The sequence below is a fragment of the Rhipicephalus microplus genome, chromosome 6, assembly GCF_043290135.1.
Source record: "Rhipicephalus microplus isolate Deutch F79 chromosome 6, USDA_Rmic, whole genome shotgun sequence".
Classification (NCBI taxonomy): Eukaryota; Metazoa; Arthropoda; class Arachnida; order Ixodida; family Ixodidae; genus Rhipicephalus; species Rhipicephalus microplus.
In genome coordinates, this window is record NC_134705.1 from 165,930,307 (window position 1) to 165,942,931 (window position 12,625).

Sequence of the window (12,625 nt, forward strand, 5' to 3'; positions counted from 1 at the left end):
TGGGTCTGCGTGTTTTGTAAGGCCAGCAGTTAAGTTTTGAGTTGACTGTTCTCATAGTAGAGTACCTAGTACTCTGAATCGTTAACCAATTTTCCTAACCGTATGCTGTGGCCATCGCTCCACGGGACGGCTTTAAGCTCTCCCATAGTGAGAGTACCTTGTACTCTGAATTGTTACCCACTTTTCCTACTCCCCCCCCCCCCCGAACCTCATCAACTCTGAGGCCCCCGCGACGCCTTTGTGCACTCCCATAGTAGGGTACCTGGCAGTCTAAATTGTTAACCAATTATAAACACCGTTTAAAGCTTTTTCGTGGTATAAAACCCCGGGACGGCATTATTTTCTCCTGTACTAGAATACTAACTACTCTAAATAGTTAACAACTTTCTTCTAAACGCCCCTCCCACCAATGACATGGCTTATCCGGGGCAGGTAATGGCTTTACCATGGTAGAGTGCGTATGGTGCCTTAAAACGTCTACGCGATTCATTATTGTAAAAAACAACAAAGTGTCTAAGCCTGATTATATATATATACGTTCATAGTCGCCGAAGTTCGCTAAGAAATGCTTCACATTATTTAAAATGTGGACCACAAGGCAACTTGCCACGGGCAGGAAACGAATCTTCGACCTTCGAAAAACGCATCTGATGCTCTACCAACCGAGCTACTACGGCGGCTATCCTCCGGTCCATTTTGTGGGATATAGAATTACACCGAAACGCAAAGCCGTCAATTAGCGCCGCCAGCATCCATGACTGCTCGTGCAGAACACTTTTTTTTTTCGCCTCTAGGTAATCTTATTACGATCTGGTAGCTGAGACATAATCCCTCACATAATACCTGAAAGCATCAAGCACTAAGAGTGTTTCGCACTCGCCGTCGTTCCACTCTCCATCATGCCTACTCGCGGCCATGAATCAAAGCTAATCTAAGCTGAATAAAGCCAGCATTGGGTGACCTAAAATACGCAACTACCACAGTGTGCTGGCCCTCAAGATAGTCGTAATGCCGTCCGTGGTCAAATGCATTGACAATGGGCTAATCCGCATTGCCACGTCGAAGTTGCCGCTGCGAAACAGCCTCGTTGGGCGGTGATTGAGAGTTCAGAGTTCATAAAAATGAGTGGGGCATGCAAAAGGATAGTGATGGTGAGCAGGAGGAGATGGGAAAGAAGGACAAGGCCACCAGCTCCGCTGATTCCACAGCCTTCACACCACTATAGCGTTACAGTGAGCTTCTCCGCCATCAAGGTACGGAACGCTCCGCCTTTAGAGACTATAGCCTCTCCCTCATTAAAAGCCTTTCAACATTCTGTTCGCCTTTATCTGAATCCTTCTTTAAAATTCTCACTTAAGAGTAGTTACTGTCGTTGCCTTTTTTTTGTCATACATTTTCATGTGTTCATCTATTCCTAATATTTTATTTTTCTTCTGAAATATTTGTTAGTGCTTATTTCTAGCGATTGCTTCGTTTGTTCTGTATTAGCTTCACTTTTTAATTCCCTTTTTGTTTACTTCAATGTCAAATATTCTCTACGTCATTGCATACCATACTGCCTCTTTTATTATTTTGTACGCATATTCACGCTTCTTTTACGCGATCCTGCTCTTGTTTTTATTTTTGCTTTGTGTATTTTATAACAAGAGGTCCCATTGCAGTGTTTACACTAAGGGACCTCTTTCTGTATACCTCTCCCTATACGTAACTCCCCAATTACGCTGAAACTATATTTTATTGACTGGCTAGTTCGATATACCACGGGCATTTGTAGAACCATTCCTAAATAAGCGTTTCGTTTATGCAAATTTCGCGCGAATCTATAGTGACTGGCGCGTCGACCGCTACAGCAACGCCTCCACTTGGGCCCACCACGCCCGACGCAACCGCACCGCGCTTTGCCTTTCGCCTATGCGCGCGGCATATGAGTTTCGCAATTGTCCAGGCGGTCGCAGTCGCACTTGATGCTCCGCTCTCGGTGACAGCCGATGGAGCGCGACAGATCGTTGCTCGAATAAGCGACGTCGTTGCAGGTGTCCCGCATCGCCGGGTCCCCGCAGGAGAAGAAACAGACGAGGCGAAAGTAGAGATGAGCCCGGCCGTTGTCGCCCAGCCGACGGTGCACGTCGGCCGCCCTCCGCCTCGAGAGGAAGGACGCGAAGAAAATTGCCCAGCGGTTTCCCATGAATGGCATCACCTGCGTTGGAAAGCAACCAGCGATATGGATATTCATTCTACTGGGTAGTACAAGAACCCCAGCTGGTCGAAATTTCCGGAGCCCTTCACTACGACGTCTCTCAATCATGAGGTGGTTTTGTGTTGTTAAACCCCAATAATATCTATTATAATTTCGTCTGTGAAAAAAAAGACTAGCTCATTTTTGGGGTCTGGCATTTCCATGCTGCCCATTTCCCGCAGGGCGGGCACGAAAACATGTACGGAAACATGCACGCTTGTGGAACGCATGGCTGTCGATGCTGTTATTGGCCGCAGCTTGTACTTCACGTAAGCTAAAAGCTTCCATTCACGCTTGATTATTAGCACAAGGACCTACCATATATGGCCATGTATGGTATCACTGCGCACGTCTTCGCACATTTCTGCATGAAACGGCAGCTTTAGTGGCCGGCTGGGCGCTGTGGACAAGTATTATTCCGTCCGCACTATTCAGGTCCAATGAAAAGCAAACGGCGAAGCGTGTGGACCAAGCAATAGCAAAGGAACAAACAGTGAGCACCGCCCAACCATATCCCTCGACAGGCTCGTGCATTCGCTTTGGCACGCCAAATTGTGGAAGATTGACAACTCACACTCACAGGCGATTTCATAGTACAAATCACCTCAACTCAGTCACGACACACGTCCACTCATTTTCACTTCGGCCGAATCGAACCCAATTACTTCCACACTCGGTTAGAATAAGGCGAGCTGACGCTCAGTTATCTACGACAGACTCCTTAGGCTACAGGCAGAAAAATTACTACCGGTCTTGTGAACCGATTCATAATCCATTAGGACCTTGTTGCAACGACTTGACATCTCACAAAAAATAGCTTTGTCATATTAGAGAATTTGCTTGACATATATTTCTCACAAAACTATCAAGTGGTCCGTAAGTCTTTGCTTAACCGAGCTGTAACCGATCATTCGATATTTATTATTTATATGGGTTTCTGTCAAACAAGTTGATTGATTGATATGTGGGGTTTAACGTCCCAAAACCACTATATGATTATGAGAGACGCCGTAGTGGAGGGCTCCAGAAATTTCGACCACCTGGGGTTCTTTAACGTGCACCCAAATCTGAGCACACGGGCCTACGACATTTCCGCCTCCATCGGAAATGCAGCCGCCGCAGCCGGGATGCGAACCCGCGACCTGCGGGTCAGCAGCCGAGTGCCTTAGCTACTAGACCACCACGGCGGGGTTGTCAAATAGGTTCAAACAGCTGATAATTACAGTATACGTGCGGTGCTTCTCCCACTTACTCCGATTCGCGTTGAAGCGTTTGTCAGCAGACCACTTCGCTTAGACTGGCCACACTCCTTAACCGCAGCATTTTTCAGAGTTAAGTTAGATCATATACCAAGTGCTAACTACTAGTCCTACTTCGCACTAGATCCCAATTCGTTACGGTCGCATTCACCGATTCGACCTTGCGCTGAAGTTTACTTTTAAATCGAAGCTTCTACAAGTTGCAAATTTAGGTGGTGGCGGTCATACGATCAGCGAAAAACTGGTGCTTCAAAGCGCAAAAGACATGAGGGTCTTGCCAAATACAGCTCGAAGGCATGACGTTCACATGCGCACTTGTAGGAGCCATTTTATTGAATAATCTCGTGCTCTCTCGATCATAGATTTATCAGCGATCAGTTGTTGCTGTTACGGAACGGAAATCTGACCTGCTTTGGAGGTCATTCATTATTTCACACAACTCGGATTTCATTGTCGATTAGCTTTCACTGACGCATTGAATTTCGTTCCTGCGTGACCGCCGTCGTCTCCTGTGAATACGGAAGCGTTGCGTTGCGGGCGGTGGTAATACCCCTCCAAGTGCTTTGGCCAGGCTTTCGTAAATACCCCTACAGTCTAGACTATACGCGAATTTGAGAGTAGATTCCCGTAGGCTAGGTGCACACATAAAAAATACAGGCTCTGCTTGTGTTCGTTTCTCACTCGTACGTGAGTGAAGGTCATGTTACATGCATGGAGGATGGAAAAGGTTAGGAAGTAGCATTGCGCAATTGGATAGAATTATTAGTATAAGTAAGGAAAGAAAAACGAGAAAGAAGGAAGAAATAAAGCACGAAAGAAAGGAGAAATAGAAGAAACAGGAAAGAAAAAGCACGAAAGAAAAAGAAATGGAAAGAAAGAGAACACACAAGGAAAAAATAAAAAAAGGAAAAAGCTGTAGATGATGCGCACACACTGGAAACATCGCTAATACCCATTTCACCGACATGACAACAGGTCCTATTTTATTAGTCTATTTTGTTCTGCAACAACGCACCGCATGAGGCGCCACGTATCTCCCCAGCGCGAAGGAGACGGACTCGCTGAAGCAGCCGTCCGTGTAGTTGGCCATTGAGGGCGGGGAGTAGAAAGCGGCGTCCTCGTAGATGGCTCGCAGCATCAGCGCCGCCAGGGTCGGGTAGAAGACGTCGACTTCGTCCACGCGAAGTGCCAGCACGCCGTGTCCGGACAGGTAGGCGGGCGCCACGACGAACGAGTCGCCGTGGTAGCCGACGAAACCGGACAGAACGAACTCGGCTGAGCGATCGTCGCTGGGACCTCGGCCCGCCCGACTACGCAAAGCGACGGCCAGGTTGGCGAGGAAGCTGTTGCGCATGCTGGCAGAAAATTGCGGAGCTGGCGGGACTATCGCTTTGAGGCTGTCCTGCCCTGTGAAGACAAAATCGTAGATTTGTGCCCGAAAGAATGAATGGAGTGATTGATTCATTTTGAATGAAATAACACGTGCAATGAACGGCAATAACGGGCACTGATTCGCAAATAAAATTTTATTTCTATCGAAACAGAATGAAACAGAAACTGGAAAAGCACGATAAGATAAAACCCTCTCGCTATCAATGTAACAGAAGAATGCAAAAGTCAAATAGGTGGCTGAGTAACTACGAAGTCCATTTTTTGAAAGGAAGTGAAAGTGAGACAGTGAATCAAATTTGACAAACCAAGAATGCTCTGAAAACTACTGTTAGTTTTGCCGCCACAGATTTATTAGTAAACGAAAATCAAGGTCAATGTTTTATTTTTATCTCTATTGTCATCTGTGTCACGTTTTTTTTTTACTCTAAACATAATGCGTTAAATCTAAGACAAACCTGTCAAAAGTTTATGGAAAATGCGTTATTGCACAATTGAAATATAATTATGGTACTCGTAATGGAACGTTTATTCAAATAAATTATCTTTAAATAAGACCGAACAACTTAAACGACAAACAAAATGTCACTGTTTTTTCTTAAAATGACTACACACAAGGGCTAAATATTGCGACTATTATCTCAACTTTTCTTAAGGCATAACTGCTTGTGAGCGTTAGAGGGTAAATGTCGCATCGAAACCTCCGCACGTAACGTGGGGGATATCAAATCACTTTCTTTGTATTTTTATCATGCTTATATTAACAGCGATTTATCATAGTGCCTATCATCATGACGTAACACATACGCCATTCACCTCCAACGGCTTTCGAGCGCCTTCAAAAAAAAGAAAAAAAGGCGATAAAACTAATGACATATAGCCTATTCCGTTCCCATTCTGTACACATCTATCCAGAGCGGCGCATTCTACCGATTCAAGAGATGTTTTATCACAGAGTATCCCTCATCACATACAGTCTTATAGATCATGAAACATCAGTAGATAGTATTCGTCACCATGTCCTTGTCAATAACAATACAAGGTTTTCAGAGAAAAAAAAACGTTCTTTTATCCAAAATAAGATCGAACTGTGACAGATTTCCAGCTCGCTTTTATGGTATTCATCTTTGGAATCGCATACCTCTCTATACTAAATTATCTCGGTCACTGCAATCTTTACACAACATAAAAACATTATTAAAGGATCCTTTTCTTTATCCGTAATATATTTATTTTCATCATCACATCACACTTCTGTATTGGTATTTTTAAACTTTGTATAATGCTACTATCGTATATATATTTTTCTTAGTATAGGTCGGTCTCTGCAATTGCAATGAACACATTGCAATTGTGAATTGTGAGTGAACAGATTGCAATGCAATTGCAATGTGTTCACTCTTTTTGCTGCCGTTAGCTTTTATGTACGCCACTAATTATACGAGGTCCCCCTGATTATCCTCCTGATTCTGTATGTATCATGTACCCCGTTTCATGTACATGAAATAATAATGAATAAAATTGAGTAACTTGAGTAAACTTGAGCGGCTATAATTTGTCGAAATATACTTAAGTTTCGTATGCTACATCTCTGGCCCCCTCATATTTACAACATAATGCCCGATTTGTAATTACGTAGGGCCTAGTAAACGCCGTTCAAATCTATGTCGCCATGGCGATTAAAGTTCAAGGTGGCGTTGCCACGACCATTTAGTTTTTGCACGTTTCCCCCCCACCAAGCGTCCCCTCGTGGCAACCGACGAGATTTTGATATTGTGATAGAGCAATTTACAACTACAAGTAAAATCATTTTCTTGTTACATGTTCCTTTGTGTATGATGATTCTGCTGCGATTCTTCTGTGTAGATTCAAATAAAAGTTTTTTTGCTAGTGGGCGCCCATTCTTGTCATTGCTGGGTCATCCTTGTCTTCCGCACAGTTTCGTTAACAATGAACGCGCGCAAACTCTGCCAACTATTAGCTTTGATGAAGGGATTCATGCTTTGTCGGAAAATTATTTCATTTCATTTTCATTTCATTTTTTATTCAAGGCAAAATCGTTACACTTTGCCTTGGGGAACACGACTAAAGGCTAAATAAACGCCTGACTCGGTTTTGCCACCTTGGCAGCAAAAGCATACACACACCAACAAGAATTGTTGTACTGAATACACTGGTACATAATCATCCAGAATGATTACAGGAGTAAAGAAAATTATAAGTTCACAAATATATAAACACAGCTGTCTTAAAGTGATATTGATACAACAAACGTGTACTCATACTGAGCCACAAACAAAATCTTCAACTTTGGGGAATACATGTTCACGTGATCCGTGAACGGCAGTATAACCATAGAGTTTCATGAGGTTAATTGATGATTGATATGTTGGGTTCAACGTCCCAAAAACCACCATTTGATTATGAGAGACGCCGTAGTGGAGGGTTCCGGACATTTCGACCGCCTGGGGTTCTTTAAGGTGCACCCAAATCTGAGCACATGGGCCTACAACATTTCCGCCTCCATCGGAAATGCAGCTGCCACAGCCGGGATTTGAGCCTGCAACCTACGGGTCAGCAGCCGAGTTCCTTAGCCACTAGACCACCACGGTGGGGCGAGTTTCGTGTAGTTGCACCCGGGGCAAATCTAGGAGGATAAATCGCGACAAGATTTTGTCGTAAGAGTTAGCCGTACGGGCCGAATTTTTCGACTGCGGTGCGTGACCATACTAATTGTGGCTCGTGAAATAACACTACGAATCAAACACACTAGTCAGTGGCACCCTGACCGGACTTTCTAACAGACACATTGACCGGACTTTTGGTACGACATGATCTAGAAGTATACCATAGAACAACAGCTGAGTCCTCTCCAAACGGCCCGTGCCAACGAGAACGCCCCGGTTGACACGGTTGTCTCGCATGAGCAGCATTCGGATGTCGGCGAACAGTCCGCGCACGGTGGCCAGTGCACTTGGCTTCTGGAACTTGCGTGCCACCCATTCGGTGAAGAGCTCGCCGAAGTGCTCGGCCGTCTGTTGCAGGCACCAGCGAACGTTGTCGGACGGTTTCGGAACGTACAGCTCCCGGAGTAGTAGGCTGTATTTCATTACCTGGGTGGAGGCGTTTTGCGTGCGTAGCACTCTAGTGGCGCTCTCTTCCGGCCACTGTCTCGTGGTCACGCACATGGCGAATACAGGCCTAAAACTAAACTAAAACTAACCATACCCGAAACCAACGCAAACTAAGTTAGCGAGGTTCAAGATATCATAAACTACCAAAATACCAAAAAACTATTTGTAATAACTTGCCGCGAATTCCTAAACACAGTCCTGAAACTTGTGGCTATAGTACCCGCGCCACTCAAAGAGAGCTCCACCACCCCGGCGAGCGGGCGATTCCCAAGCGAATAGTTGATTTATCCATGCTATACAAACGCACTTCCGAAGGCTTCACGGCACTGGAGCTCCATGAAGTTCAGGATTTAGAGCTACACCAGGACCTACACAGGACCCACATTAGCGCAGTATTTAGCGCGGGATTCAGAACATCGAAATCTACTGAAGAACCAGATTAGCGCTACATTAACCTAGATTAACCACATGCAGAATTAGCTCTGGATCAGAAGAGAACTACGCTGTTATGAGCTTTTATATATATATATATATATATATATATATATATATATATATATATATATATATATATATATCGACAGCAAAAGTGTTGAAGCTTTTCGTTGCTTCAGGCAGTGAGAACAAAAATAAACCGGCAATCACTTGCTTTGTCCTCTTCTTCCATAATAGCGAAAGTTGGGCTAGTTGGTGGTACTTGGGAACTAAAAACAGTGCAAAAATATAGACGAGGACAGAAAAAGTTTTTTTAGACACACACAGCTATGGTAGAAGCCAAGGAGGCCGGGTCATCGTGAAGAACGTTGGGATAAAGAGAAGAGCGCGATGCACTAGAAATAAATTGCAATAGCGAAAGTTGGGCTAGTCGGTAGCTCATACCGGGGAAGTAAAAACTGCGCAAAAATATAGACAAGGCCAGAGGAAGTTTTTTAGACACACACGGCTATGTTAGGAGCCAAGGAGGCCGGGTCATCGTGAAGAACGTTGGGATAGAGAGAAGAGCCCGATGCACAAGAAATAAATTGCAATAATAGCGAAAGTTGGGCTATAGTTGGTGGTTCATACTTGGGAAGTAAAAACAGCGCAAAAATATAGACAAGGACAGAGGAAGTTTTTTTAGACACACACGGCTATGGTAGAAGCCAAGGAGGCCGGGTCATCGTGAAGAACGTTGGGATAAAGAGAAGAGCGCGATGCACTAGAAATAAATTGCAATAGCGAAAGTTGGGCTAGTCGGTAGCTCATACCGGGGAAGTAAAAACTGCGCAAAAATATAGACAAGGCCAGAGGAAGTTTTTTAGACACACACGGCTATGTTAGGAGCCAAGGAGGCCGGATCGCCATGAAGAGGGTTGGGATAAAGAGAAGAGCCCGATGCACTAAAATAAATTGAAATAATAGAGAAAGTTGGGCAAGTTGATGGTTCATGCTTGGGATGTGAAAACAGCGCAAAAATATAGACAAGGACAGAGTCCCTTCATGTGTCCTTGTCTATATTTTTGCGCTTTTTTTACTTCCTTTTCATCTTCTGCTACGCTCCCACCTCACGCGCACCGATTTGTCCGGCCGCAGAATGCGATTACTATGATCGAGTACGTTACGCGATAATGTTGAATTCTAAAGGCAGATCCAGATTAAGTTTTTCTGCTCCGAGTAGAGCAATCACATTCCAATGGCGAAATGGGAGCGTGAATTGCGTGTTCCAATGGCAGATTCAGAGCAACCGCAGTTCAAGGATCGCTCCGTGGAGCAAGAAGTCTTGCTCCGCCAAAATCGGTGGATTTGATCGGAAGTTCAAGTGACGTATTCTATGCGCCCGCTTTTCATCAAATCACCGGTGGATGACCGGAAAACGCTTTACACTCCCTCGCAGCCTCTCGTGCTCCCTCGCTGGATTTCCGCTCAAAAAGAGCTCCCGTCGAGACGCGCGCGTTCCAATCTCAGATTTGGCAAGAGCAAATCAGGTCAGATATGCGCACTTGTTACAAGCTGCCACTCTATAGCGTCGCCAGCGCAAAGTCGGCGACGGGAATGACAGCAGGTTAGTTCGTTCCGTACGCAAGCAGAGACAGTGAAGAGATCAGAGACGTGGGAAAACAAAACAAACTTTACTCTAGTGATATTGCAGCACACGGGATCTAGTACAACACTTCAATACAACTAACAAAATACATCAACACTTGATACAACTAAAAATACATATAAAGAAACAATAAATCAGCTTACGAGAGAGAACTATTACAAACTACACAAACTGACAACAATAGAACTACGAAGGAGAAAGTACGAAGATATAAACAGGTGAAGGCATACGTGTGATGACCGGCAGCGTTGCGTCCCCAACGATCGGATGCGAGAAGTCGAAGAGAGTTCTGGCACGACTGCGATGTCAGCGGTGTTGCAACGCTGGTGGCTCCGGGAGGCTAGTGCTTGCAGGTGACTTCGAGCAGGTTGAGCTAACTCGAGGCGAAGTCCCGATGTCTACGTTGCAGATGTTAATATCGCGTCACAACTAGACGAACGGCTAAGTTTAGGTGGCCAACCGATACAGATGGATTGATTGATTTGTGGGGTTTAACGTCTCAAAACCACCATTTGATTATGAGAGACGCCGTAGTGGAGGGCTCCGAAAATTTCGACCACCTGGGGTTCTTTAACGTGCACCCAAATCTGAGTACACGGGCCTACAACATTTCCGCCTCCATCGGAAATGCAGCCGCCGCAGTCGGGAATCGAACCCGCGACCTGCGGTTCAGCAGCCGAGTACCTTAGCCACTAGACCACCGCGGCGGGGCTGCCAGCCGATACAGAGCCACACTAAAAACTTCCAGAAGAGATGCTTGTTGATCTGTTTCTACACCATTTTCGTCAGCGACTAATCTGCCTAGCAGGGCAAAATCCTGCACTTAAATCCCCCTCGTGTCTCCTCGCTCTCTTCCTTGGGGACAAGAGGCCTCTACATGGGTCCAATCATGTGCGTTTCATTGATGGAAACTCTGCCCCAAAAATATATTGACCCCACCCCTTTTTAATTAGGAGAGGGCCCTCAACTAGCGAGAGTGACAACCTGTTGGGGTGTTGTCATACGACTTGGCCGCCAGAGGTTTTCCCACGGTTTCGCCCGTGGGAAACGGTCAGACTGTTTGGCTCTCAGCCGGTGCGTCCCGTAGTCTAGTCCTTGTTCGGGGTACATCGCGGCCTTCCACGACCTTGCAGACGCCGCCGCAGTTGCAAAAGGATCAAACGTCGGCGGCGACGTTCGAAGAAGAGCATCCCATTCTGCACTTCTCGGCTCTCTTTCATGCGCCCGCCGTTCCCACGGTCAGTGGGGGAGTACGGCGCCCGTTAATTGCCGTGACGCGGGGCCGCCAAAAATGGCCGTCCGTGACAGCACTCCATTCGCGATCCAGCCCAGCGCTCATGATCTGCCATTGTAATTCAATATAAAAATCATGCAGTATCACGTAACTAGTCACATGATTGAAAACCAGGCAACATTTTTCTTCCAAAACCGCGTGATAAGGGCGTATAGTGTCGGGCACCCACCGGAACCGGAAAAGGATAGCAAAGCCTAACCACACTTCGTACTGGGAAAAACTTAGCATCTTCAGCAAAAGCTTGGTATCACTATAGGTCGAACGCTCCACCATTATAACATTCACTGTTGTCCTATGCTTTCACGGATGACTTTCGCTGTTGCCTGCAGTCCCCATGCGCAAATCTTGCGCAGCTAAGCCCTTTGATGTAACATCCGCTTGCTTCCACTTCCACTTCCATGACACGGCGAAAGGAAACAAGAAGAAGCACAATATAACAATAAAGAAAGAAGGAGAAGAAAGGAAGAAAATAAAGAGAAGAAAGAAAAAGAAAACAGAAGAGAAAAAGTAGAGAAAGGAAAGGATGAGGAGAGGAAATAAGAAAGAAAGAAAGCAAATAGAAAAATCGAAAAAAGAAAAGAGAAAGAAAAAGAAAAGAGGAAGAGACAGACAAGAAAGAAAGAAAATGAATCCGAGGTACACAGGCCAAACTTCGTTTGCCAGCATTTTTTGCATGGAGAATTGCCTACTAATGTTTTGTACCATTTAGCTAATATCTGATTTTTTTTTATTTTTGCGAGACAGTTAATTTAAGCTTTTACGCTGCTGTAACTGCGCCGCATCGAGCGAATGGCAATTAAAAGATGACACTTGGTATATTACGAGCGCCATAATCCGCATTTTGGGGTGGTATATAAGAGTAATTTTTATGTGTTCATGTGGTAAAAGTACGACATAATTACAAGGTGCGCCACAGTGTAGACATCCCCAGACGTTGCTAGAAATTTGGGCACATGAGAATTCCTGTATTCCAGTAAAGTGTGGGATTGGGCTAGTTGGTAATGCTTTATTGTTAATGTTAATGTTAATGTTATTTATACTTCCGACAAATAACACAAAAGACGAGGACAAGCGCAGTCCTCGTCTTTTGTAATACTTGTGGGAAGTTTTTGCGCGGAGAAGTTCAATAATGAATCCTGTATTCCGCCAAATTATCTATCGCTGCGCGCTGTAATTCGAGGGGTCACATGTGGGAGGTGACGCTTTTCGAATTTTTTTTCTCTCCTTTTT

The 12,625-nt window shown here is 45.1% G+C and overlaps 1 protein-coding gene across 1 annotated transcript in view; it reads right to left on the reverse strand.

The window, feature by feature from the left end:
- Positions 1–1,716: 1,716 nt before the first annotated feature.
- Positions 1,717–12,625, reverse strand: part of LOC119167192 (uncharacterized) — a 70,441-nt gene continuing 59,532 nt past the window's right edge. Inside the window, exons 7-9 of the mRNA XM_075866950.1 lie at positions 7,733–7,997; positions 4,511–4,902; positions 1,717–2,197 (exon numbers count right to left, since the gene is read on the reverse strand). Coding sequence (XP_075723065.1) covers positions 1,910–2,197; positions 4,511–4,902; positions 7,733–7,997 — 945 coding nt within the window. The 3' untranslated portion in view covers positions 1,717–1,909. The remainder of the gene's footprint in view (positions 2,198–4,510; positions 4,903–7,732; positions 7,998–12,625) is intronic.